The sequence below is a fragment of the Netta rufina genome (genome assembly GCF_964035555.1).
Source record: "Netta rufina genome assembly, chromosome: 7".
Taxonomy (NCBI): domain Eukaryota; kingdom Metazoa; phylum Chordata; class Aves; order Anseriformes; family Anatidae; genus Netta; species Netta rufina.
In genome coordinates, this window is record NC_140130.1 from 17,344,511 (window position 1) to 17,372,063 (window position 27,553).

At 45.1% G+C, this 27,553-nt stretch overlaps 1 protein-coding gene across 1 annotated transcript in view; it reads right to left on the reverse strand.

The window, feature by feature from the left end:
• The window catches only part of PIK3AP1 (phosphoinositide-3-kinase adaptor protein 1), a 46,282-nt gene extending 21,823 nt beyond the window's left edge, over positions 1-24,459 (reverse strand). The window contains exons 1-4 of the mRNA XM_084289989.1: positions 24,353-24,459; positions 18,558-18,974; positions 3,578-3,726; positions 478-622 (exon numbers count right to left, since the gene is read on the reverse strand). Of these exons, the coding sequence (XP_084146115.1) occupies positions 478-622; positions 3,578-3,726; positions 18,558-18,974; positions 24,353-24,365 (724 nt within the window). The 5' untranslated portion in view covers positions 24,366-24,459. The remainder of the gene's footprint in view (positions 1-477; positions 623-3,577; positions 3,727-18,557; positions 18,975-24,352) is intronic.
• Between the last annotated feature and the right edge of the window lie 3,094 nt (positions 24,460-27,553).

The following is a 27,553-nucleotide window of genomic DNA, read 5'->3' on the forward strand; positions in this document are numbered from 1 at the left end:
TAGAATGACAGAACACATCTGAATTAAAAGACAAGCTACGATAAACAGCTTCATCTCTAATCACACAGAGACCATCACACATTAAACATGTACTGTTATAATCATGCAGTTATTTACCAGCACTTACCTTCTCTTCATGCCTGCCAATACTAACATACTGGTAATACTAACACATAATTAAGTTCAAAGTGCTTTACAAGCTGTAATCTTTCCTCAGAACTCCGACTAAGTTTTTTCCATATTGCAACCCCACCACTGCTGCCAGGAAAACAGAGATCCCGAGCAGCAGTCTCCTCGGTTCCATACCAGCAAAGCATCACAGATGAGAATTCAAGTTCAAGATTTCCTGGTGTCAGTGTTTCCCACACTGCAACCTCCACCCTTACACCCCTGACACTTCTCAGGACACGTAGGTTGGGATAGAAACGAAACAATGAGAGGTGGGGAGGTGGGAATTCAAATCTCAGCCCGGCTTACTTGGAGCTTCCACGGAGATTGTGTACTCATTCTCCATCTCAGCCAGCACACACACAGACGATGCATTCTCTGGAGAGAATTCCACTTCAGTTTTCACTTTGCTATCTAGTCTACATTTCATGATAATATAAATGGTGGTCTGCACCTAAGAGAGAAAGGCATTAGAATATGTAGTTTCACAATACAAGAACACTTATTTTAAGCCCCCTTTCCAGGGATTCTGTTGTTATTGCGACTAACAAGTTAACATCTGTCATTTCCACAGTCTTGAATGATTTTCAGTAACATCTTCCAGTCACCGAGTTACTAGGCAGGTGGCTTCTGTTACAGCTTGCACCAGCACAAATACAGACATTAAGCTGATAAAAACTCTGTGATGCTATATTTATAATCTGATTTACTTTCAACCACAGCGGCCTCTTCCCTCAAGCAGCACGGCCCCATTTTGAACAGACACAGAGGAAGAAACTTAAAATTAAAATTAACATATTCTGGAGATGCAACAACCTTATCCAATTATTTTTTATTTTATCTACCTGTGTAGCATGGGTCTTTAGCCAGAGCTTTGTTCAAAAGGCAAGAATATCAGGTCTGCAAAATTTTCATTGGCCCTGCGTTTAACAGTTCAGTTATTACATTACCTGTGATAAAATGTATGAGATAGCTGAAGTCCTTCATTTGGCCTGAGACTTGTCTAGCCTCTAGTTATGTGAATTATGAAAGTGAATTCCTGGACCAGATTCTCAGTTCTGAAAACTAGGAGATTTCCTGGGTCGTGCTTTGTGGCAGCCCTTCATACTGCACGTCGTACTGCTCAGCTGTGACCCAGTCAGGTTTTCAAAGATCACCAAAGGCCTGACTTGTGGCCACTTACATGGCTATGTTAGATTCTACAATAACTAACCTGAGAGAAACCTGAAGAGACTTCCTTGTCCACAAACTTAAGCTGAACATAATGATCCCTAACTAGGCCAATGAAAGCAGCCCAGCAGCAACAGAAAACTCAAATGATTCAAGACTGAGTAGAGTCATCTTCCATAACTCTCATATAACGATTTATTGACTTCATTCCTAGCTGCTCCTTACCATGCTGCAGCTAAGGTATTTATCCTCAACTCAAAACACAGACAAGCCACAGCAAAGGAGTTTTACCTACTTCAATGTCATTGTAAGGTATATTTTATTAATATCACGGAATGATTTGGGTTGGAAAAGACCTTAAAAATCATCTAGTTCCATACACACATGCAGACCCCTGCCATGGGCAGGGACACCTCCCACTAGACCAGGTTGCCCAAAGCCCCATCCAACCTGGCCTTGAACAATTCCAGGGATGGTGCATGTCTGTTGCTACCACTGCCACCCGTCACCTGCACTAGAGAAATTCACTGACTCACAGAATCATCTAGGTTGGAAGAGACCTCCAAGATCCCCTAGTCCAACCTCTGACCTAACACTAACAAGTCCTCCACTAAATTCCTCCATCAAGGAAGCAAAAATACTCAACCAAGTCTTGGAAACACATGCAGTGAATTCACAAACAGATGCCCAGTATATACAAGGGGACTATTCCCGTGAACAAGCAAATAAAGCTGATACCAAAAATTCCAGGTACAGTGTTCTCTGTGTTAAGTCAACAACTGTGTAAACATTTAAAGCATTCCAACAGTCTGCTGACTTCCCAAACCACCCTTGCTGTGAACAAGTCACAAGCCACACACACCACAGAGGGAACAAACTGTTTCGGTAAGGATACTTCCTAAAATGACCATTCCTTCCTTTCACCCTTCCCTCTTCCCCAAGAGAATGCTATCCCACGTCAAGAGCAGATTATGTCTAAAGTCCAAGGCACATATTCATAGACTACTGAATAATCCAACACTGAACATCCATGACTCTTGCTACAGGCTCAGATGCACCTCAAACGCAGCACGCTGCAAGGTACACACTAACACTACAAAATAAATCCATCTACCTGACTACAGGACGTGCTGTTTCACTGTCACACACTGAGCTCTTGCCAAGGCAGAAACAAGGTTCTAATAGCCATTTGCAAGCTTGTTACTCCCCCTCCTCTTTCCATGCCGGTTTACTTCTGGTTTCACTTCAAGGTGTGGTCAACAGCATTTGAGTTCCTTTCCAAAGCCAGGAGACAGACTGTTTCTACCAAATTTGAGCTATTATGTTTATTTTTTTCAAGTTTCTCTGTACAGCACAAAGGTCAGGTTCTAAGTAAAAGCAGAGGATCCCCAAATTACACTGCCTTAACTGGTGCTTTTAGAAAAAGCACAAAGCTCCTAAGAGTCGGCAAAACTGATATGGATGAAAGAAAAAAATAAAACAGTGCTTCATTTCAGTGCACTGAAGCATGAGTCCGCCCCTGGCAGGGGGGGCAGAGGAGGAAATAATGTAAAGCAGCAGTCACACTGCAGTGGAGCTTTGCTAAACTGTTAGATGAAGTTTCCTCTGACAGCCAGACCCTCCTACACGAGTGCCTCACATCTCAAAACTATGCAATGAAAGCCCAGCCACTCTGACTGAAAAGTACACTGCAGAGGTAGAGACAGTGGTGCCATACACTTCTTTCCTGGTGCATGGTATTAGTTTTTTCCATCTGACACAATGCTAGGCTAAGAAATGTAATTTTTCAGACAGGAAGCCATGATCCCAGCTCTTTGAAGTCACTTGCAGGACGTGCACCAGCACTGCCATACTAGATTGCATCTAGGCTCTGAAGTTGTCTCATTACCACCACCTTACTCCACTTTGCACCCCTAAATGTCACCAGAACATAAAATGGGGAGTCAAGAGTGTGAACTTGCCTCATAACACACAAGACAAGCAGCTATATTAGTGACACTATCCATCAGTAAGTGACACTGCAGCCTAGATGATAGCAGACACTGCATATTACCAAGCTATTTCTGGGCCTAGGGAACTGAGCTCTTAAAACTGAGACACTGAGGACAGGGAGCTGAATGGGACAGAAAAAGAATTATGGACTGCTTTCCAGGCCTGTAAAGCTGCCCACTACAGAGTAGCATAATGTGTTGTACCAGCACACAACAAGAACACAGCCCACGGAGTGGCCATACAGTACCCCACAGCGTATGCGGTCAGGCTGCACCACCAGATGGTCCACAGTGTTCGTGGATGATCCATGCTCTTCGTTCATGGCAAGTCTGCAGGAGTAAACTGGGTTCTTCTCGTCTTCTGTTTCTGTGTCAGTCACAGAGTCACAGCCCGAGTCTAAAATAAAGCATATAGAGTTCTATTACATCGTTTCCATTTGCTGAAAATGCACGGACACATATACATCAATCCTAGGAAACAGCCACGGAGGCCAGGTGGAACTTGCAACAGTTCTCAAACCAATGTTTAGAAATGGGGATCTAGTTGAAGAAAGGGAAACTACAGAGTTTCCTCATTTATTCCGTTAAGGGGACTGCTGGGGAACATTCAGAAAGACACAAAAGTGCTGGAGTAGCACTGAACATGCTTACAAAACAAGCACAAAGCCACTCCCTGATGAGATGGATACTCCCTTTCTCTCATTAGATAGGAAAATAAGTATCTTAATGTCTGGTGTCAAAGTGATCAGCAAATAGACTCATCTGATTCCAGCTGCACTCTCAGCGCACTGCAGAGTAGGCAACAACCTTTGAAGTCCTCCTCTCCTAAAGTAAATGAAGATCTACTTTTCTTTTATTTCAGCAGTATCTTTACTTTTCTGGACCCTGCTTGCGCTGCTTACTCCAACTCCTAAGTTTACTGTTATGTTCATAAAATACAACATGAGGCAATAGTCTGAAGCGATCCTATTATGCAAGCAAGTATAAGCTTCTGTAACTATACAAGAGTGAACTTGAAACACATCAGAGCCTTCTCCTGGAAGAATCACAGTACTCTACCCAAATAAGCCCAAGAGAAGTAAACACATGTAACCCCACAATCTGCATGTACAAAACAACGTTCTCCTTCCTGATTCACAGTAATGCCATAGATGTTTTATCGATGGAAGAGCAAACACTTGCACATGAAAAGGATAGCAAAAAATAACATAGATGAGAGTTATCCTACCCCTGCCAGGAAATACTTTCCCCAGCTGCAGAAAGGAAATAGACACATTTGCATTTAGTTAGTAGAAAGATTTTTTAAAATCTGGTTTCTACATCAAATCATACCTTTTTTTTCCCCATTTCCCAAAACATGGGGTAAAAGTCACTGACTTTCTTTTGTCAGAAGACTAGCATGAATTCCTAAGCCTACCTACAATAGGCAAAAATTTCCATTCAAATTTTGGAAAACTGTGAAGCAATGAAAAATTTAAGACAATATTTTGGAATTTTTTCTTTTATTTACTTACTTACACATCTGTAAAGAGCAATACAAATTATTTGCCCCCAAACTTCCAAGCACATCATTTCCAAAAATGAAGACCACCAAAAATTTATTAAAGCAGGCTTCTGTTAGGATGTCAGGTCCTGCTAGTCTCACACAGTGAACAAAAGTCAGTCAGAAATTTAAGTCTAGACTTCTTCCTTATTATAATAACTAAAGATTGAAACTTAGGATATTTGAAATTGTCACACATTTTTAAAAATTTATTTTAAAGTATTTTCTACACGTTTGAGCAGGATTTTATGAACTACACAGATGTGACTGTGCTTTCAACTGATGAGTTTCAAGTCCCAAAAGTTTAGCAAACTATTCAGCTGAAGGTTTGGTCACAGAGTCACACACACACTTAACTTTAAGCTCGTGATTCATTCTACATAGCAAGTATAACCACAATGCTGCTTTAATATTTGCCGTAGAAAGACCAGAGCCAAAAATCTGCAGCCCTAAAGTTCAAGTAAGGCACCACTACCAATATCAGTATTTCTTAAAGCTAGAACAGTGTATGTCAATAAGACATGGAGATTTTAAAACAGCACCAATGCAAATTTGCAGATTTGACTGAGAAGAAACTATTTTGACACAGGGCTACATACTGAAGGTCTTACGGATTTTTAGGCTGCGTCAAAAAGTATTACAGAAAATGGTCTGAGGTTTTAAATTCCTTAACTCAATATGTTAATTATCATCCAAAGTTATCAGCTGCAGAAGCCAGACCTCAGTTTTGGGAACCCTTGTCCTGGGAAAAGGTGGGCTGCTCCCATCTGGGAGAGCCAGGCTGCCCAGTTGCACAGGAGAAAATTAAAGCAGTAGACTAACATCCCTTGCATGACTGCAATCACTTGAGGTGTTTGGCATATGCAGAGCAAGGCAGCATATCCCTTTAGGAGGAGAAGAGGCAACTGTTACTAGAATTGAGTCTTATCTCTTGGTTATTTCCAATATGACTAAATCAGAAAGACTAAGCTCATCACAGATAACAGAACCAACAATGACCAGACTAGGAACATGTTAATATTTCTGAATCATAAGCACAAGCTGACACTTGCTAGGATCCTTACCCTAAGCACATCAACCCCACTCCTTAATATGGAGCCATCGGTGTGGTAATTTGTACCTCGCTTGCCCAACATATAGTCTGTGTCAGAGGAAAGAAAACCTACAGCTGTGGATCTCAGCTACAACATCTAAAGTAAGCATGCATGAGAGAGAACAAGCCTCCAGGCCTCTGCTTTCCTGACATTATTTAACACTGGTAAATAATTAGCAGGACAACTACAGGAGTCTGCACTTGAGCTGTTGAAGAAGTTCCGGCATTGCTAGATCCCATCTTGCACTTCTGCTTTCCTGCAACAGAGTTGAGTGCCTGGAGGTCATACGTAAGAACAGAGCTGTTAGGTAATATGGGAAAAAGCACTGTTAATCAGTAATTAGATTAACAGCTGACGGAACAAGCGCTGGGGTTTTGGGTATGAATTATTCATCTGTTTTCTTCATTCAGAAAATTCTGAAATTGTAAGTCACCAACTTCCCCAATAAGCAGCGAAGTGATGGCGTGGCCACCTCGCAGGTTCCAGTCACACGCCATCTTATGAACATGCAAGGAAACTGTGCCATTACATTCAGTAATATCCGTGCTCTAAAGCGACATGCTGTTAGATCAGGCCTCCTTCTCACTCCGATACTTGGCTAATGACAACCCATTTGCATATAAAGATTCAGCAATTATACCGCTGTAACTTGAGCCAGGTTAGACCGGCCATCACTGAGATCAGACACGTTAGAAAGTTATGAGAATAATACCTGAATTGAGCTTCTCCATGAGCAGCTGCTGTAGGTCAACAGCTCGTGGTTATAAAAGGCTCTGCCTTCACTGGAAGCCCTTTCTATTCCCCTTTAAAAGAAGGCTACCTCAGGCCACGCCTGACAGTGTCTGTAATACCCATGAGAATAGCAGCTAGAGGAAATGCGGTCCAAGAAACCCAACCACATTTCCCTTCGAAGACTGTGCTCCCCACCAGGAAACATCAGTAGCTCCGCTGCAGAGCACAGCCCACACAGCCCCTTATGTCCATCCTGCCTGGCTCCCCACGCAGCTTCCCTGCTGGAACTCACCCCTGGGAAACACAGGCATGGCCACGTGCTTCACGAGCCTTTTAGCAGCTCTAGAAACCAGCAAAAAGCAGCCAGTTATTTTGATATTTTGCTGTACAGAGCACGGAGCTCGCCCTGTCATCCACTTCCTCCTGGCCAAGCTGCGTGGAGCTGACAGCTGTGGTTTCTCAGAAGTCAGCCCTGACACCACAGGACATGTGAGTGCTTGGATGTAGTCAGCAGCCTGCCCTGGCCGCTTTGCCATCCAGATACCAAAGCAAATGGCATGACCGAGCAACTCCTTGTCCTTGCAGGTTCTGCACGTGTAGACTTCCCCCTCACCAGCCCCTGTCTGTCAAGCAGCTCACCAGCAGAGGAGACTAGTTTTCACAAGACCTCCGACTTTCACCTTGGTATACCTACTGCAAGACAGAAGACCTTCAGAGAGCTTCTGCTATCATCCAAGACTTACAGCTGGTCAGCTTCCTCTTCCAAACGCGAAGGAGGACATTAAGACTGCAAGTAACGCCAGCTGCATTTGCCAGAAGCAGGCAAAGTCCTGATAAACAAGTCGGAGGAGCAGGGAAAGTTATCTTGCATCATGCCAACCTCAAGGTCCCTGCTTTCCTCAAAAGAAACACATTCAGGCGGTATTTTGTGATAACCCCTCACACCGGGTTATACCATAGCAACACTTCCCTTTTCAACAGAGTGAAGAGAAGCATGTGGAAAAGCAGCAGGTGAGTAAAAAAAACTCAGCACATGAAATACGACTTTGTAAAACTGCCTCTACATAATAACTTACGTATGGAACATCTCCCCCTCCTCTCCAAACAGCACCCCAAGCAGCTTGTTGTTTAAATCTCCAAGCACAGCACCTAAAACCAGATTCTCAGTTCTACAAAGCAAGTGGTCACATTTTATTTGTGGTTATATTTCCAACCCCCCCCACTCCCCAAGGAAACAAAACTTATTTTACTACGCCAAGATTTGCTTGAGCAACTGTGCATAGCCACACATGCCCATCTCTTAGGGAAGTTGGTTTCGTACTACGAGCACGACCGGGTTTATCAGAGACCTGCTGACAGGACCGGTGCTTCAGCAAACTGAGAAGCCAGTAGGTAAAGTTGTGTTTACCCCTGTAACCTCCTAAGACAACATACACCCTTAACACTTGAGAGCACACATTACTCCACAGCTCCTCTATGAATCGCATCTCATTCTAACTTCAAGGAACGCTTTTCCTTTATTGTATTTTAAAAGTAAAAACATGAAACTGAAAGAGCAAATCTCTTTGCAACAGAGTGCAAGAAGCTTTCATGACCTTCATTAATGTTTAACCCAAGTGAATTAATCTGTTCACTTTTCCTGTCTCAGTGTTACTGTGTACTGCTGCTCCCAGGTTATTTTTTAAAATTTCTTCTTTGAAATGAGCAAGTATTTGGAGAAAGATGAGTCACCGAAAGAATGCCAAGGGCAATTCCATGTCCCTGCCGTAAATGCTGGAAGGTAGGGATGAGAAAGTGCCCAGTAAATGCCATAGCAGGGTTGCATTGTTCTGACAACAGTAAGGTTAAGAATGGAAAGTCTGAAAAGCGGAAACAGAAAAGAGAGCAAGAGAAAAAATACCAGACTAGAAAAGAGTAATAAAATAAAACCTCAAGCACACTGAGAATCAGCAGAGAACAGGAAGACAACGTATAGGATCAAAGGCACCTTCTGGGGATTATTCCAGTTTAGGGACAAATGTCAGCAGTAACTTCCAGTTGGCTGTTTCGACTAGGTTGAGCTTCTAATTAGTGTTGTATGTTGGTGAATAATTAAAAAATCGTGTGTTTACATGATGGTCCTGACTTTGATCCCATTGTACTGCAGACACAAAGCCCATTGCTTCTCCTTTCCAAACACTACAATCAAATCCCAAGTCCAGACGGACAAAGGCATGAGTATGTCAGACACTGCGAGTGACGAAGCACTGTCAGCAACAAAGCAACCGTGATCAGACACGTACATAACCACTGCACCTCACTTGGCATTCCCTGGCCTGCAGAAGCACAGACCAGAACCCCACATGGGAAGTCCTTCCTGTGCTAGTGAAAGACGGAGGTGGGAGCCGTATTAACAAGCAGCTGGAATTCTTGTCATGGATCCAGTGTCTCAGAAGCAACAGCTGGAAAACTGCTTACCACACGGCATCTGCCCCAGCAATGCTCTTCAGGCTCCTCTGCTCGTTCTCTAGATGGACCTGAGATAGCAACGACTCCTACACTGCCACATTCAAGGCCTTAGGGAATGCAAGGGTCTCCCTCCAACCCCACTAACGGGAAAACACTGCCCCAGTATAGACCCCTCAAAATATTGTCTGGAGACAGCGTGCAAAATTCTGCTCTTAGAAACATCAGGTGACCTTTCAGAGTCATGGAGAGGAACTGTCATCTCCTATTGCCTAACAAAGCATGAGCAAAAACACTGCTCCTGTAGCGCTGGTACTTGACCAGAAAAGATTGTTTTGGCTCAAATGTATACTTCACTTCAGAGAGTAATCACTAAACTTGGTTTAGAAAGTTTGCTGAACTGCAAAAACAAAGTGTGCACTTGTCTGGAGGACAGATGTTCACAACAGAAAAAGCTACAGCAGTTTAAAACACAATTGCACCCACCACGGCCCTCCTCCCCTCTCCTGCTTCCCCTTCTTGTCTTTACTTTCACCAGAGGCTGGGGCCCACGCAGCGGAGCCAGTGGAAAAGAACGTGTCTGGCTGCGTCACTGAAACGCAAGACCAGGATCTTTGCTTGAGCAGCTGACAACTGGGGGGTTAAGCCAAGTTGCCAGCCCCTGAACTTCAAGACGAGGAGGAATTTTCATACACTTCATTCATACCTCCTGCAAAGACAGTGACCTGCCAGCTCATGGTGAAATGCACAGTCCTTATTACAACACACAAGACATATCTGCTGTAGCTTATCTGACCTCGTCTGCCTTGAGCTCAAAGTGTGCCTGGCTATGACAGTCCAGAAATTGCAAGCATTGTAATTCTCTGAGCTTTTAGTTAGCTTGAGGGTCTCACAAGCCTAGTGTTCAATTTGTTACAGGATTAAGTACATAAACCTAAAGACTGAACTGGGGTGCAGGGGAACAGGACAGAGACATCTTCTGAGGAAGATGCAGAGCTCTGACCACCCAGACAACAGGCACTACGTACCTGACCGAAATCTCAAGAAGGAAGGGCTGGGATAGTGTGCTTCAAACTCCTGTGCCAGGAGGAGGCCAGATGTACTGAAGAAGCGTACGCATGGTGGAGGATTTTTGAGGACACTGAAATCACATTACATCAGTCACAGACTCAAGTCGGTGCTCCTGAGCTACCACATGTGAGAAACATGAAAATCCAACTTGCTGATTAATTATCCTTGCTTCAATTTAAGCACAATGTATAACACTCACACAACAGAAAAGATTGTCCACATAAAAGTCCAACAAGGTGACAGTTCACCTAAGAGCTTGGTAGCTACTTTGGAAACATCCCACCAAGAGAACATCCTTGGCTGGGTTTAAATCTACCGAAGCCACTTGGAGAACCACTCCATCAGACTACTCCTGACAGAGCAGCCCTGCCCCTTCTCTCTTCTACATACAGTCTCTTGGAATACCACCACCCCTGCAGCCCACACCAAATTACCCGGCTAGTTAGCCAGAACAAAGGTGGGGATGGGGCAGACGGTGCGGAGGTCATCCTATGACACTGATGGACCCTGCCCATGAGAAACTCAAGACTCACCAGTATCCTCAAGTCAATTTTGAAAAATTTGTCCAAAGTTTTCTGTGGTAACGATGAATCCATCACAATCCTACCAAATGCAAACCTAGGAGCAAGACAAATGCTAAGTGCGCAACAAAGGTCTCTGAAACAACCTGAAGTCTGCTCCACACATCTCTTCAGACCTGCTCTGTAAAGCAGGTTTGTTTTGACCACAAACTTCTGCAAAGATTTTGCAGAAATAACTTCAGCTGTTTCAAACTTGGAAGAAGCCATTAGCAATGGTCACCGGGCTTTTATTTTAAGCACATTTTAAAGCCTCACAGCTCAAGTTGGAGGATGTTTAAAATTAGCCTTAGCTACCACCTTGAAGCAACCTGTGGGGAGATCATTACAAATACAGGCTACAGAGAAATAAGGTTTGGCACATTTGTGATGTGTATGAAGCTTATTACATCTTGATGCTTCCCAACCATGCTGATTTCTGTACTTGACAAGTTCTGGACTATCATTTCTTTGCTCCCATCTAGAAAGCCAGTACGCACCTACACTAGCACTCTTCGAATCCCATTCTGTCATGGAAGACAAGACGCAAGGTGTTGCTTTTAATGTGCATAAACCAAGAGTTTCTGAAGCACCTTAACGACAAACAACACAGCCATCCTGTAACTGGGAAGGCTCTTTCAACCGCCTGACCCTGTTTTCTACAGATGGATAAGACCATCTATGCATTTCTCTCAGCATCTCTTGGGGGCTTAGCTGAGGTTTCTGTTTGCTTTAAGCAGCTCTCTGATATATCTGTTTCCAGCACCAGTCATTTATAGCTACACTAGCATCTGCAAGGAAGGGCACGATAACAGTATGCTCTCTCAACCTTAACTCCTGTGCAAGTGTCACAGTTTCCCCTCCCTGACAGGCGCTGAGAACCAGCTAGGCTGCAGAGCTCCCATATAATGAAGCAGACTCTCATTATGCTCAGAGGGCTGACTAATATATCACCTGTTCCTCTTCAATGAGCAGGGTCAGAGAAGCGTGTCTTCTATTTCAACACAATATAGCAGAGAAAAATACACTTTTAAGTATTCACTTAATTTTGCCCCTTCAAGGGGGAAAAAAGATTCAAGGGAGGGAGTGAGGGCCACAGTACAACAATCATGTTACCTTCCGTCTCCATGGCCACTCTCACAGGCTGGCAGAAATAAATGTTGGATGCAATCCTCTGTGTGAGGACTACTCAGAACATGTTCCTCCCCAGAGCACCTACAGCCAGAAGTGAACAGCAAGTGGTGCTCAGCTTCACACCTCTGTCCCTTTAGGGTATGCACACTGACTGCTGGCCCTTCCTACCTCCAGCTGGTTTCCTTTAGAGCACTCCAGACATCCAAACAGCCTCCGAAGATGCAAGCAGAGATCACAAAATTGGCACAGGCATCCATGTCCAATCTGCAGTTGCTCGAACTTTCCAAGTGCCAAAATGGATCTTGCATAGAACAGCTACTGCATGCTTTGGACTGGAAACTCTGCAGGCACCCTGTGAGGATGTGGGAATCAGCTGCTGAGGACTATACAATGGGAGGATCTTGTACAGACAAGCAATGAGCCTCCACAGCAGAGTTTTAAAAGAACACTGCAATTAAATCTGCAGAAACTGGGGTCTGCTCACAAATTGGAGCATCAGAGATAGGGTATTAGATCAAGGGTGTCAAATTAACTCATATATCTCTTTTTGGCTGCTTTATACCTAGGATTTGTCCTTTAAGGGAAAAACAAAACTTCCTCATGAAGTACTTGACCTTACCATGCCTCCTCCTACCAAGATTCCCCTCTGCAGTCAGTATTCCTAGGCACAAGGCTTAATGGCCATGCCTTATGAAACACATCAAGCAGCACAGGCAAGAGTTGCTAAAGCAAGCTGTATAAGCAGTAGAAATCACAGGACACAACTTCTTGTAGAAGCATGTTTCCATGCAATGGGAATGGACCTGTGAAGAGGGAGCGAGGCTGTATTTCCTCGTTTACAGCATCCCCTTGCCTGCTGCTTTACTTGCAAGTCTCAGCATGAGGGTGACAGAGGGGTCCTGAGTGCAGCACTACTGGCCAGCAGCAGACACAGCACACCAGGTACAATAGCTGCTATGGTCAGGGAAATCATCTACCAGCTCCACTGCACAACGGAGACACCCAGAATTCAGCAAACTGTTGCAATAGGCACCTGAGAGAAGATCACCACTGCGCAATGCAGAAGTGTGCAGCTCTGGTACTGGCTAGTGCCAGTTGTGGTTTCTAGTGAAGAGTTGCCCTTAAAAGTATTCAATGTGAGGTAATATTTTGAAGGGATACACCTTATATAAAGGGGAGGGGGTGGGGAAAGAGTGTTCAAATTTATCCACAAAAGCCACAAACTGTTCTTTTGGGTTATGGTATCTGCTTTGCCATTCCTCAGGACATCTGAAGTAAAGGGTAACATATCAGCTAACGCTGGCTGTCACTGTGCTTGCTGTGAAACAGATACAAGGCAAAGCAGGCCACAAGTGCATCCAGGCCTAACACGGAGCTTGTCAGAGCAATCAAAGGAACGAACCCTGACACGCTTCCACAGGGAGACTACTGGTCAACGAGCTGCTCCAGGAAAAGCTGCCTTTGGACAGAAACCAGGACAGGTAACAAGTAGGGATATGTGTCACCACTCGACAGATCACCTGGCATGACCACCAGAAGTAGCGGGAAGGCAGAACAGTTCCTGCCAGACTTAAAAACTCATCGTGAACATCAATGGTAGCAATGAGCAAAAGCTAACAACCCAGCAATCACAGAAGCGTTGGGCTGAAAGCAGTCCCCCCTGTACAACCACTTCAACCCCATGGGTTGAAAAATATCTAATGCATCTGCCCAACCTGACCTCAAACCCTAAGTATCCTATTCCAAGGTTATTTTAGCTTTATAGCTTGAGTCTAGCACAGGACCACAAAGATGATTAGGGGACTGGAGCATCTTTCATACACAAAGGAGCCATAAGAGCTGGGACTCCCCAGCCTAGAGATGAGGTTTGGAGGGATCTTATCAGGAGACAGACTCTGAGGGGCTAAACTGCATGAAACACTATCTGAACACAAGAAAACACTTTCCCCCACACACACACTGTAAAGGTGGTCAAACATCAGAATAGGTTGCCCAGAGAGATTGTAGTCTCCTTCTGCAGCAATACCCAAAAGCTGACTGACTGCACGTGGTCCTGGGCAACTGCTCTGACTACGCTTGAACATGGAGTTTGGACTAGAAGATCTCAAGAGGTCCCTTCCAACCTCAACAATTCTGCTATATGTTCTTAAGGTTCATTCATGGTTTTACCAATACAAGAGAAGAAAGCCAGGAAATTAATTCAGTTCCTTGTCATGTACAGGACCGAGAGTGATAACAGTTTGTGTGGTTTCTGTTATGCCATTTCCCTCCCAACAGATAAATGAGGCCATTTATAGCATCTCCTTCTCTTCCCTGCAATGCCAATGAGCCTCTTACTAGGTGGAGCAACATTCCAGCTCTTCTGGATCTCAGGGGCCTCAACAGAAGTTTTCACCTTCCTTCTAGCTGCCCACTGTCCTTCATATTCACCACACACTCCCTAACAGCCACTTCTGATCCTCCTGTTTTGTAAGAAGTTTGCTAGTACTGATCTCTCCTTCTCACTCGTCTCATTGCACCAGAATTCAGCTCTGCCAAGGCTGTACCTGTCCATCAACAGCATGGTACACAACTGCTGTTAACATCCAGATATCGCTTTAATATTCTCAGCAGCTGTTAACTTCCCTAGGATTTTACCTGCAAGAGGTTTGTTTAGGCACTGAAAGTTCAAAGCCACTGATTAATTAGCAAACATTTTGGAAACGTAGGCTTAGAAAGCAGGACATTTCAAAAATTTTAAGACAAAAGTTGGGGCTGAAACAAACTAGATAAATCTAAATGTGTGTAATAAAAAACAGATGTCAGTTGAGTTATGTGAACACACAGGAGGAAGAGAAAGACTCCAGCTACGAGGCACAGATTCCCAGCTGGTGCTCAATGCACGTGCATTGTACAGCATGGTGTCACCAGCCAGACAAAACGGTTTGAGTAGCAGGCTGGTCGCTGTGCCCTGGCTGGTGATTACACCCTGCTAGAACGAAGCTGGCTTGTGCAGTGCCACCCTGAGCATTTTCACGTCCTTTGCGCAGTTAGTGTAGAGCACAGAGCTCTACACTAAAACTTCCCCACAACCAAGAGGGCTTGCAAACAGAAACCTTAGGGTCTCTGTAGTTTGCCACAACTGAGAAACTAAAGTAACAACTGCTCTGTCTACAAGGCAGCAAGAATCGGCATCAGCACACAGTTTGTTCTCAACAAGGCTAGATGAATGCTTCCTCATTTCTGACTTTGTACTGAACTAATAAAAATTAAAATAGCTTTCAGCGTGTGATGTCTGCGGGTGGCCTGTTCCCATGATGCACTAAATAAGCCACAGCCTAACAGCTGTGCTAGAGGCAACAGCACAGCCTGAACAGGGCCAACACACAGGCTATGAAGAAGTATTTGTCCCCGCTGTGTCCTGTGTCACACAGTCCACTTACTCAGGAGTGAGCTATCAGGAAGCTGAACTGAGTCCTTTTTGCTTTAGTCTTGGTTTTCCACTGTGTGCTGACACTGCTGTTAGAAGTACTGGAGAATGCCTGTGGAAAGAATTGCTTTGAGAGGAAGACACAGAGACATGCTATTTCAAACATGGTCATAAACTTTCTTTGCTAAATGCTGTAGGAAGAGACGTCTTTCTTGGGAAAAGTTCAGTCTGCTGTAGAGAATGGACTTAACAGACCGCCTATGAAGCCTTCATCTAAAACCTTAACAGTGAAGAGCAGAGCACAGGCCGTGTTTCTTTATGGGAGAGGGCAGCCACCGCAAACACCCATACTTTATGTCTCCCATGCTGGAGTTGGCTACAGCCAAACTATAATGCAGATGCTAATTTTATAGTACCAGCCAAGAAGAAAGTTTTCACAGTTTCACCCAAAAAGGGATCTATGTACACCTGGGGTTGTCTTCTCTGCAGGGGAAGTGTCAGAGCATTTGCATTTGAGGCCATTCACAAAACTCGGTCTGCAGGATCGCAGGAGGGGGGAGGTCACCCAGTTCCTCTTTCCTCACCATGGCAGAACTGCATAAATTCATCCAAATGCTTTTGCCATAAAACCAGCCTATCTTAAGTAGGTTTTCCCCTTACTAGAGTCAGTGACAAGGGACTGGTCGCCTTGGCAATTGCTCTGACGTGATGAAACTGCTTGACATTGCCCAACTCGTGTGCAGCTGACACCTCATACCAGGGAGGCCTTCTGTAACAGTAAGAAAAGTCCAGAAATTCTGACTCTGTGTATACATTTTCCAGATATACTAAAGCCAGTGTAAGATCTTTATATGTTCCTTCCTTTCTGCATATACAGAAGATAAGCTGAGTTATCTGTTACACAGAAACAACAACAAAAATCCAAAGCTCCCTTTAAAAACACTATTTACATGTAGCTAAAGCACTCCAAAGAAGCTGTATCACAGATGTATGGCAGCCAGACCCACCACACAGTCCTTCCCTGGCTGCTCAGACAGGGCAGTGCTGCCAGCAGGACCCACCTCCACTCCACTTCCAGGGCAGTCTCTCAAGTGCCAGGAGCACCAGCACCCAGATCCCTTGGGTGCAGCCCCCCCATGCCAAGGGGCAGGCAGCTGTACAGGGAAAGAGCTAGCTTACCTGTAGAGAGACACGTGTTAAAGTGCAGGACAGCAGGTCAGCTTAATGCAACTCATTGAGTGCATCAGACATCAAAAAGAGTGGAGGCTGCTGTCCAGTTGACAAGGCTCTGCGTGCAGCGTACCACCACGGGCAGATAGACTTTCTGGGCACAGAAGTCAGATCATGCACGCTTCCCTTTGACAAACACAGCTTCTCCGTACAGAGCGGTTGCTGATCCAGAGCAGTTTCTAGATGATCTATTCCATGCCTGTCCCCTCCCCTCCACCTCAAGTTCTCTTTGAATTTTAATGCGTCCCAAACAAGCAAGAAGGGTGAGAACCTCTCACTAACAGGGATCCAGCTGGCTATGTGAGATCTCCCGCTCCAGCCACTCCATCTAATGAAGGACACAGACACTCGTGCTTCCCGCTCCACTTGCAGCCGTGGAAGCAGGAGGCTGCCTTCAGCCCCATGCTGTGCTTTGTGCACTCAGAACCCCATAACCCAGAGAGGAAGGGGCTGGCGAGAGCTGGCTCTGGGAACAGATTTCAGGATCAACATCCCTTTGTGCTCACACATCCTTCAGCTATTAGAATTTACTCTTGCTCTGACCATACTGTTAATAGTTAGTCCCTAGTAATTACGAGTGATTAACACTCAGTCTAGGGAGATGCTATTTAAAACTCCCTAATTTTGAGAGGTGCATATATATATATATAAACAAAAAAAAAGAGAAAGAAACAAATAAAATGCTCACGTTGTGTTCTAGGCCAAAGTTTGGAGGAAAACAGCAGAAAACTTTGGCTTTTGCCAGAAAGTGTCAAAAAAGTTATTTTAATATAAATAAAGGTCAGCTTTATTTGTTTATAAAGCACAAATCTTCAGGCACTATTTTCTGTCTTCTTTCAGTCCGAAAGGAAGGGAGATAGGCTGCTTGAGGCCTAGGTTATCCATCAGGAAACAAAGGCAGTTTAGGGTTATTGGAAAAGGGGATGCAGGCTTTAGTTTATGCAGGTGGTTAAATGGTACTAGGAAACATCTGTTGTGACCTGGTCACCTTATAATATGATCTCCAGCACAAACCCTAAGTTGTGTTTTTTTCAGGGGGACTGTTTTGGCCAAGATCATGACTTTCAAAATTTATTTTTACTGTGTGAATTTTGTCATCACAATCATTCCTCCCATTATCCCAGCATAAAGCCCCTTTGTATGCACAACACCAGCTGTACCAAAAGACTGCACTATTTCATTTATGCCACTAACTGCAGATAAATCCTAATCCAAGATGCAGTCACAGGACTTCAGTCTTGCTAAGACTAACAAAGAACACTGTAACCCTAAATATGGCAGTATCAGAAAAACATCTTAACCAGCATTAGACTCCCTGGAGCTCTCTGCCTTCATCTGTACACAAGCTATGAGAAAGGAGCACCACACATCCCTCTGGAGTTCAGACTTGATTAAAATTCAGTGCATTGGCATCTCTAGTCTCCAGCTGTTAATATTTCTGTGCTAGTAACTCCTCCGTGCATATTATGAGGTGATCAGTTTCAGACTGGTTGGGTTATTTTTAAAGCCATCAGTGCAATGCTTCAACTTACCTCTGTTATTTCATCATAGGTAACAAACTCAGCTTTTGCCAGAATGGCGCTGTCTCTGACTTCAAACTGAGTGCTAGAGAATACTTGTTGGATAACCTTATTTTGGTACTGGTATGACATTTAAGTTTGAAGGAAAAGCAGTTTTCCCTTGATTGGAGTCAATAAACTCCAGGGCACAATATTTACAGGCAGAATTTCATGACGCTCAGCTTTAAATTTTCCTTTTACATTTAAAACCAAACAGTTATGATACACAAATTCAGAGGTTCTCTAAGACTCACTGGTGATCTCTCCTGAATTAGGGACCAACTGGCCACATACACAACAGATTGAAGAACATTCTAGTTTACACTGGCTGTGCAATTTAGTTTTCTATTTCAGAAAAATACATTGCCAGATTTAAAATAAGGATGAACAGTATCATATGTATCCCTCCTCCAACCCCTGATCACAAAGCCCAGCTCCCCATGTGCTACCTTACCTTCTGAAATAGCCTTCTTGACAGCTTCTAGGTAAGCATCGGGCTCATCATCATATGTGAGTTCTTGCCACTGATACCAGTCCTCGAAAAAGGTCAAATAGTCATCACAGTCCGTAACACCGCAGTACAGCTTGACTACTTTGTGCGGGGGCCATAAAGCTTCCTGAAGGCTTTGCAGGACAGGAGGATAATAAAAACTCTGCACCAGCTCCACAGATAGCAAGACGATGATGCTCCGACTTTTGGCGAACAGGTCCAGCTCCTGCTGGGAGATGGCAGAGTCGCCCTCCAGCTGGTAGCTCAGAATCCGATGCTTTCGGATGTGCCGAGTAGAGAGGAAGAGGTCCCAAAGGTACTGACACCATTCGGTGGCGTCACTCGCATACACAATCAGCACATCATATCCTCCATGGGTTCCTGTACAGGTGCAGACCATCATGGAGAAGAGGATTAAACACAAAGCACAAACTGACCCTCAGTATTACAGCAAAAGGTCTGCAGTACTACCTCTGTAATTCGCGTAAGAAGCTCCAGAACACTTTTAGAGCACAGTAGATGCATCTAAAGCGAGCAGGTGTTCACAGCCACAGAGCAACTCGAAGGGTGTCTCAACTCCTACTCACACTTAGCCCACTAAATCTGAAGTAGTTTTTTCATTCTCAAAAACCTTTTGTGAAGAAGGGGATTTCCTGTGTAGTTTCAAGCGAAACAAACCACACGTGGAAATTTTCAAATGTAAAGTGTATCAATAGGGAAAAGAATGAAGAGGAAAAAAATCAGCATGAAAAGGAGAGTTCATCTTTGGGTGAGAAGTGGAATCGTTTAGGCAACCTCAGATGCTCTGCAACACAACTGTAGCCCATTACACGCTCCAGTGGAGAACGCACTAAACGCGGTGCACCTAAAATAAGAGAGGCTTTCATTTAAGTGAGGTCTCAGTGCTCACAGGAAGTCACGATGGCTTCCATGGTGTTAGACATTTTGCTCTCATTGCAGCAGAAAGCAAACTCTCTGCAAGGTAGATGTGCAGCTGAAGGATATGCCAGCTCCAGTGCTTGTAGCACAACAATCCCATTGTTCAGGCTTCAAACACTTTGCAAGCTTGAGTTGAAACTCCAGGACTGCCAAACAAAAGTTTCCTGACCTGTCTGGAATGAAAACCCCTTTCCTTGGAGGGAAATCATACAATAGCAGCAGTTATAACAGCCTGACATACACTCAGAGTTGACTTATTCAATGCCTCTCTAGAGGTATCTGCTAACTACACCCTCCTGCATTTCTGTGCTCTGGATTAAAGGCCCTTTAAAAACTTCTTCCCGTTTGCTGCAAAAATCACATGCGGATTGAACCAATACGACACGATGCAGTGCCATCCCCATAAATCCCAAGAAAGTTCTGAAGTTTAAGTTTAATTTCTCCCTTCACCTGTGAAGAAGTTTACTCAGATTTGAGGATTATGGCTCTGGTCCCGTGGCAAATTTCAATGCTGAGCATTTCAAATGTCATTAGCGAACTGCCTTCTAATTCCAGTTGGACTGGAGGTGCCAACGTTTCCAGCCCATCTCCATCCAGAAGCAAGCAAACAAAGACAGATTTTGCTAATTAAAGTAGAAGGCAATGCCTAAAATTTGGCATGCCAAGAAGAGCATCTGCAAAGAGTGAATTTACCAAAATTGAAGATTACATTTTTGCAGTCACCTTATTAAAATTCAATCAAAATTGAACAGCCTCCAAAGACTCCCTTCTGCACCTTCCCCAGAACCCTCAGTACAGTTGTAAGAAAGACTGCAATGACATCTCGACTGTTGCACCACAGCTCCAAACCATACAGATACGAACTTAAAACTGTGGTTGAGCAGAAGTGATGCAGTTGAAAAGTACAGCACAGAGATGGGATCTGTGCTCGGAAGGCTGATGGCTTAGCTATTGAGAGTATAGGCACTGCAGTTCAGCAGTATTCGGTGGGATTGCTGCATGTTTCAGAATGAATACAGCTCTCAAACCCCAGATGGAATCTTGTAGGAGAAAGCATCCTCGGTGAAGTGGATCCAGTAAACTCATAAAACAGACAAACAGGACCCAAAGCCTGGGAACCTTTAGGTTAAAAGAATAGAACCACTGGAAAAAAAATAAATGGCTTTCATGCCAGCAAGAACACCGCTATCATCCAAATATTGCTTTTGGCTAAACACTGCTTCACAAGGACAACAGAAACAGCAAAACAAAATAGAATTCAGAGATCGATTGTTTTATTCTGCAAAAGGGAGAACCACCAGAGACTTCTGCTTCTGCAGCCCTATGCTGAGGTACCTGCAGTAGTCGGATGGAGAGACCTGCTCTGCTCCTGGGAGCAGGGAGGGGGGGAAGTAAGATCCTGAGGCATGGTGTGGGGGAACATTGAACACCCCCCAGCACCACAGTTTTGGGAGATGCACAGCTGCTCTCTCAGGTGTGCCCAGGGCTCCTGAAGTCCTGCCCTCAAGCTCTCTGGAAGGCACCTACCCCCAGGCTCCAGGCAGCAGCCTCCAGGGCATTTTAACAGTGTGCAAAATAGAGCACCTAATCCTACCCTGCGTGTTTAAAAAGAGCACAGGATTGGCAATTACACTTGTTAGCAAATAGCCCCCTCAGCAGTCTTTCAACAAAAGGAAGCAGCCATGCTGAGGGTGGGTGCGCTCGGGAAGCCGGTCATTTTACACCCTGACTGCGCTGCCAGGTGCTGCAGGAAGCCTCCCTTCTCCAGCAGGTATGCAGACAATGTGAACTTGACAGGCTCTCTGCAAGCTCCCTGCCAGCATTTACACCCCAAGATAACATCACCCAGCGCGTGCAGCCTGCACACCCAGGAGGAACAAACTTCACCCAGTGTGTAGGAAAAGTAGCCATCTAGAGCGGTAGTGCTGCTCTGGGCACGCCGTTCCCCACAGAGCTGTGCCAGATCTCAAGCTGCCTTGCCTCAAGTCCTACAGCCTTTTGCTCACGCCTCAGAAAAACTGCGGAACAACGGTCTTTAAAAGGGGAACTGCAAAACAAAATTACTGACTCTGCTAGTAGAGCCAAGGAAATTATCTTGGTTCATAAGCAAAAACACTGGGTCGTGAAGAGCCAAGCAAGCTTAAGTAAGCAGATAGGACCATTTCAAAGAAAACATAAATGTAGACTTATTTTCAATTGCAACATACCCCTTATTTTTTTGTTTTTATTTTTTAATTTCATGAGACTCACTTTTCTGGATCATGCTAGTTCTGTCCAATCAAGTATATCCCTTTGCAGCACCAACTAGTGTCTAGTCCTCGGGGACTAGTCCTCATGTGACAAATGGAGAATGCAGAATGTCTGGGGGAGTCCCCCCCCAGCTTGTGACACACCAGTTACAGTAAGAACTTGCAGAGCACACTTCAAAGCATGAAAAATAAAGCACAAATAAACTCTGCCAATTGTACACACAAGGAAATCCCTATGTGAACCCCAAGCATATTGTTAACCCTGAACTCGGGTGCTTTGATGATGCACTCAGCAGGCTGATTTTGGACAAACAAGCAGGAGGAAGCCTTCCATTCAAGAACAGCATATGCATTAGCAAGACAAAGAAAGATCTGTGCCAGCCAACTGTTTCAAAAATCTTTCACACACAAGTGTAATCTTGTTTGAATATCAGCAATACCTCACTTCTGCATTCCCAAGCTTAGGGTATGAAAGTGATTTTTGCTTCTTTGCTTACAAAACGTCAGCAACATTAACAACATTGCAGGGCATGATTAACTATTTCATAGAAAATCATCCAGGTGTGGTTCTGTTGCAGTTTGCAATGATAAAACAATCTTTGGACTCCTTTCCAGCTGTAACTCCCTTATTAATGCTTAGCTGCACGCTCAGTTATACAGCACTGACGTAAGACTGCTGTGATTATGAACTTGCACCGTAGAAATGTCTAAGCTCTCTAACTGGGACTGACAGACTAAATAGCATGGAGAAAGCAAGATACACAGCTTCCCTTTACTTTATGAACTGCACGTGAAATAGAAAGGAATAAATCGCTTAAGTCAAAATCTCCAGAGGCTGGTGGCAAGAGAAGAAAAGTATCCTAAAGCGACCGCCTGTATCACAGCCTCATAGTCCCTCTGAGAAAGAAAGTAATCTTTGGACCATGGTTAGGAGTAATGAGGCGACAATCTCTGAGCTAAGAATAAACATGAGATAGCAATTTATGGCAATATTGAAAGATTCTGATTACCTCGTGGAAGATCCTAAATACTGCTGAAAGAGCTAGAGAACACCGCAGGAAGCGGGTGGATCAGCTCTGGGTAAGACTACACCTTGCTCACTTAACACTTCCCAACTTTGAATCTAAATCCCTCCAGTTGTTACCACCCACTGCTTCATTGTGCAAGCCAAAATGTTTCAGCTTTTACAGTGTACAGATCATAAGTAGCTTTCCATTGTATTTCTGTGTCTGATAAAGGAAATTCAAGGCCTCTAACATTGCACAGCTTTTCTACGTCACTTTGCTCATCCCCTTCCTACGCAGACCATGACTTCTCATGGTCCAACAACCACTATGGGTTAAAAAAATGGCAGATAAATCCTTTAATCCAACTCGGAAGATCTTATCTAGTGCCATGTTAGCCAGTTTTCATCTGCTAAACCAAATCTGCCTCAAATTCTGACTATATGAAGAAGTACACAGCCCATTATCAACATCATCAATTTGCTTTGGCACGCATGTGCATGGAAGGTATAAGAATATACAGAGTCCAAACCCGTGACAGAGGGGGATGCACTTCTTATCAAAACCAATTTCTTATCGTATAAATTAAACTCAACCCAAGGTGTCTTAAAAACCCAATTCTTAAATGAGAGAGACCTCCCCAGGAGGTACCAGGAGCTGCTGGTAGGCCACTCAAAGAAACCCGCTGTACCTTTCTGACAGCAGTGTCTGCGGTGTGTGCATTTAGGTGATGTAGGAGAAAATGAACACATCCTTCGCCTAGCTGGAATGCATAACAAAGTAACAATGATCACACGCAGTAATTATTAACATGCAACCGTCTGGAAGGGAAAACCTTCACTTTAGACTGCTGCAAACAAGCAAGAGGAAATAGAAACAAACTAGGTAAGTTTGGTGAAGACAACTTCTGTGATAGGAACGTGAGATTTGCATTACGATACACTAACCTGAGGTCGTTCTACTTTTGAGCCTCTCTGAAATCATCTTCTGTTTTTAGGGAGAAAAGTAGTTTTGCCCACAAGTCTCCCGAGGTCTCCGTTTAGCTTATTTTACATCACCAGGAGACACGCGTCAGTGAAACCCCACCGTTACTTCACACCCCGCGAATGGCACGCTTTTCCTTTTTTAGCTAAAACACACCCGCTTCCCCGCAAAGAGGGGAACTTGCAGAGTGGGCACCAGCCAGATTACACAACGCGGGTCAAACCCCTCAGCCCTCTGGAGTTTGCTCTTGTCTGTTAACCCCGCGTGTGCAAGCCAAACCCTTTCCCTGGCTCCAACCCAGCGCAGCTTGCTTGCCGTCCCGTGCCACAGCGCAGCAAGCCGTACCCCAAAGAGAGCGCGGGCACTTTTGGGGAAGAAATGCGAGCCGAGAAACCTCTCCGCAGAGCCGGGGAAGGTCCCTGGGGCTTGGCCGAGCCCTGCGGCACCTGCCGAGCTGCAGCCAAGCGGAGCGCGGCGAGGCGGAGCGCAGCGCAGCCCGGCCACAGCCCCCAGCCCCTTCCCCTTCCCCTTTTCCCCAGGAGGGACCCCCCCCGGCCCCTCCACCCCCCTCCGCGGCACCTACCGGGGGCCGTCATGGTGCGGGCGGCCGGGGCCGGGGCCGCTCCCGGTGCCGCTCCCGGTGCCCTGGCTCCGCCGGCGGGCGGCAGCGCTCGGGGCCGGCCCAGCCGCGGCCGCTTCCTCGGGCCGGCCGGCGGCTGCCTCTGCCCGCCCCGCCCCGCCAGCGCCGCCCCGGCTCCAGCCCCGGGCAGGGGTTTCGGGGCCAGGTGCTGCCGGGCTCCGGTTTGCCAAGTGCTGCGGGGCCGCTCCGGGATGCTCCGGGAGCGAGCGCTGCCTGCGGCTCCTCTGCGGGGAGAGAAGGGGGAAAGGGCAGGTGGAAGGGGAGTGGTAAGGGCGAGGAGAGGGTCAGAAGTGGAAAGGAGGAGGAGGGAGCACAGCAAACAAGCGGTGAGCACAGCTCGGTGCCCTAACTCGGATTTACTCCGGTCCACATGGTTACGCTCCTGTTTGAGAGCAGAGAAATGGGCAGCAGAAAGGCTCCGCTGGAGTTCGGAGCACAGCCTGTCCCCGAGACAAACCAGCAGGGGCTGCCTCGGTGATTATTTCAGGCTATTCCCTTGCAAACTCAGAAGAAAAAAAAAAAAGCCAGCTGAACAACTTGGCATCCAGAAACACTTCTTGTTGCACTTCAGTATGCAAAACCAGATTCCCCTGCAATCTGGGAAAGAAAGTCCCACCCATGCTGTGCGTGTAGCTGAATGTCACGGACACTAACCCTACAGCACATCCGTCAGCTACCTGCACACGGTAAGGAGCCAAGCCTGTTTCCCTCTAATCAACTCAATATTTCAAGTTAGATTAAACTCTCCTGCTACCTCCAAATCCTTCTTCAACCAAAGCCTAATATAAGCTTACACAGAACTACACGCCACAGCCTGTCTTCCAAAAACTGGCAGTTTGCTGCTACAGTAAGTACGAGGATAAAATCCCTGACGATACAGCCTTATGAGAAACTTAGGGCACGTGGAGAAGAAAGCAGCACTTTCCCAAACAAATCCCAAAAATGTACAATAGAATAAAGAACAGCTGGGTGCTGTAGAAATGAGCCACTACAGAATGCACTTCTGGTTTAAGAAAGGGACAAAAACTTATCAGTTGGAAGCTAGAGTCTCTATCCAAATTCCTTGAAAGTTATGGAATAATACTCTATACTAGAAAACAGATAAAAGTAAAATAGATGGATAAACATATATGTCCATAATGACTGTTCCACGCTATTTCCCTTGTAAAGCTGTGCATCTTTTAATGCCCAGAATAAAACATTAAAAGGTTACCTCAAAACCATCTCTCTGATATTAGATTAGGATTTCAATCTTTGGAATCAACTTTTAAATTCTTTCTCCCTTTGCTAGCCCTTTGTATGACACTGCCAGGCTTTAGAATCAGCTTCTTGCTCCATGAGAACCCATGGGACTTCTCCCTATGCACCAGTGTCACTTGGGGTGCTGACTATTTTATTTAATCAATGCAAAGCTCACAGGAAACCTCTGTAGCCACTAAAGGAAAATTAATATGCCTCCCCAAAGGACTTTAGGTGAAGTAACTGTCAGTGCACTGTTTCAGCAACCTTTACAACAGCCTCCACCTGAAAAAGAAATCTGATGACAACTAGATGCTTTATACATTAGGAATCAAAACATGCAGGTCTCACTTCAAGACATGGAAGAAGAATTTGTGGGTTGGGAAAAAGCAAGAGAAATGCCTTATTGCTCTGCTGATGGAGAGCCAGGTCATCTCTCCGCATTCTCTGGGTCTCAGCACTCATGCACTGACTGCAGCTCCGTGCACAGTAGCATGCTATATCAAATTTCTCCTCCTCTACAAAGAAAAACATATCTCAACTTTAATTCAGAGAAAACCTGAGCCCTGCTGAACTACATTTTTTAGTTAGGAACCTGCATGATCTGCTCCTCCCACACTGGAACAGCACTACCCCTTAACCCACCCTGCAACGTAAGAGCTGAGATGTCACCCTGGACTTATAAAGCACATCCGACAATTCACCACAGGATGTATGTTATTACCTCCAGTTCCCCTGTGGGTGACAAACCCCTGATCTTGATGCTTCTAATTCTGTGATTTCTGCCTTACCTACTGCCACATTTCCACTACAGCACCGACTCAAGCTACGCTTGACAGGAAGACATATGTCACTTTGTCTTTCCTGAAAATCTGTCCCACAAAATCCACCACATGGAGGTCAGATCTCGTAGCTGGTTGAAGTGCTGGAGCTGTTGCTCAAACCCACAGTGCACTGATGTTAGAGGCAATTTGATTTGAGTACTTGGTAGGGAAACAGGACAGGTTCAGCTGATGACTCTCATGGCAGACAGGTACACGTCACTCCCTAACACCTGTAAAATGGGAAGGCTCTTCTCTTGCTTCCCTTGTGTTCTGGGAAACCTGCTCTAATCCATCCGCTCTGAGATCTCATAAAGGCAATAGAAAGAAATTTTGTCTATGAAAAGTCACACTTTATCTTTCAGTACTGAAAACACAGCCAGTAGTCTCCTTGACTCCTCACAGCAGACTTAGATAACAGGACTTAAACTAAGGACACTTCACTAGCAATGACTGTGCCTCTTCCTTTCTAACACAAACAAGCACAAAACTTGTGCTGAGTTTCACAGGTGAAGCTTCTGGATGCATCTTACAGTCCCAAATAAGGAGGAACTGTAGGATCTGAGAGGAAAAAGCGGATTCTGGAAAGTTTATTTTCTGCAACATAAATCTGAGCAATCCCATATGTTATATGGGCAGACCACAGTGGGAGCAGCCAAAAAAAAAAAAAAAAAAAAAAAAAACACACTTAATGAATAAGCCTTCAACTTAATAGCATTTCTCACAGTGGCATATAACACAATGGGAGAAGCTTACAGCACAGCACAGCAACACGCAAGGTGCTTTTTGCTCCCTAACCCTACAAGAACAGCACCTTGCAGATCCACTAGTTTAAAGCCACAGCGCTACACATCAGCTGAATTAAATTTCCTCCTTATCAGGGCCCTGAGCACACCAACAGCCCACTGTTGTCCTGACCAGCCCCACCTGTGACACCCACCCCACCTTTGAGCCCAGGAGCTCCATTTAAGCTCTCACCTGACCCTTTAGCGCTTGCTTAGACTATTTCTGCGGGCATATCTGCTGCGAGCTTTATCCCTAACCTTACTGCTGTACGTTTGTATAGCCTCACAGTCCTCTTAGA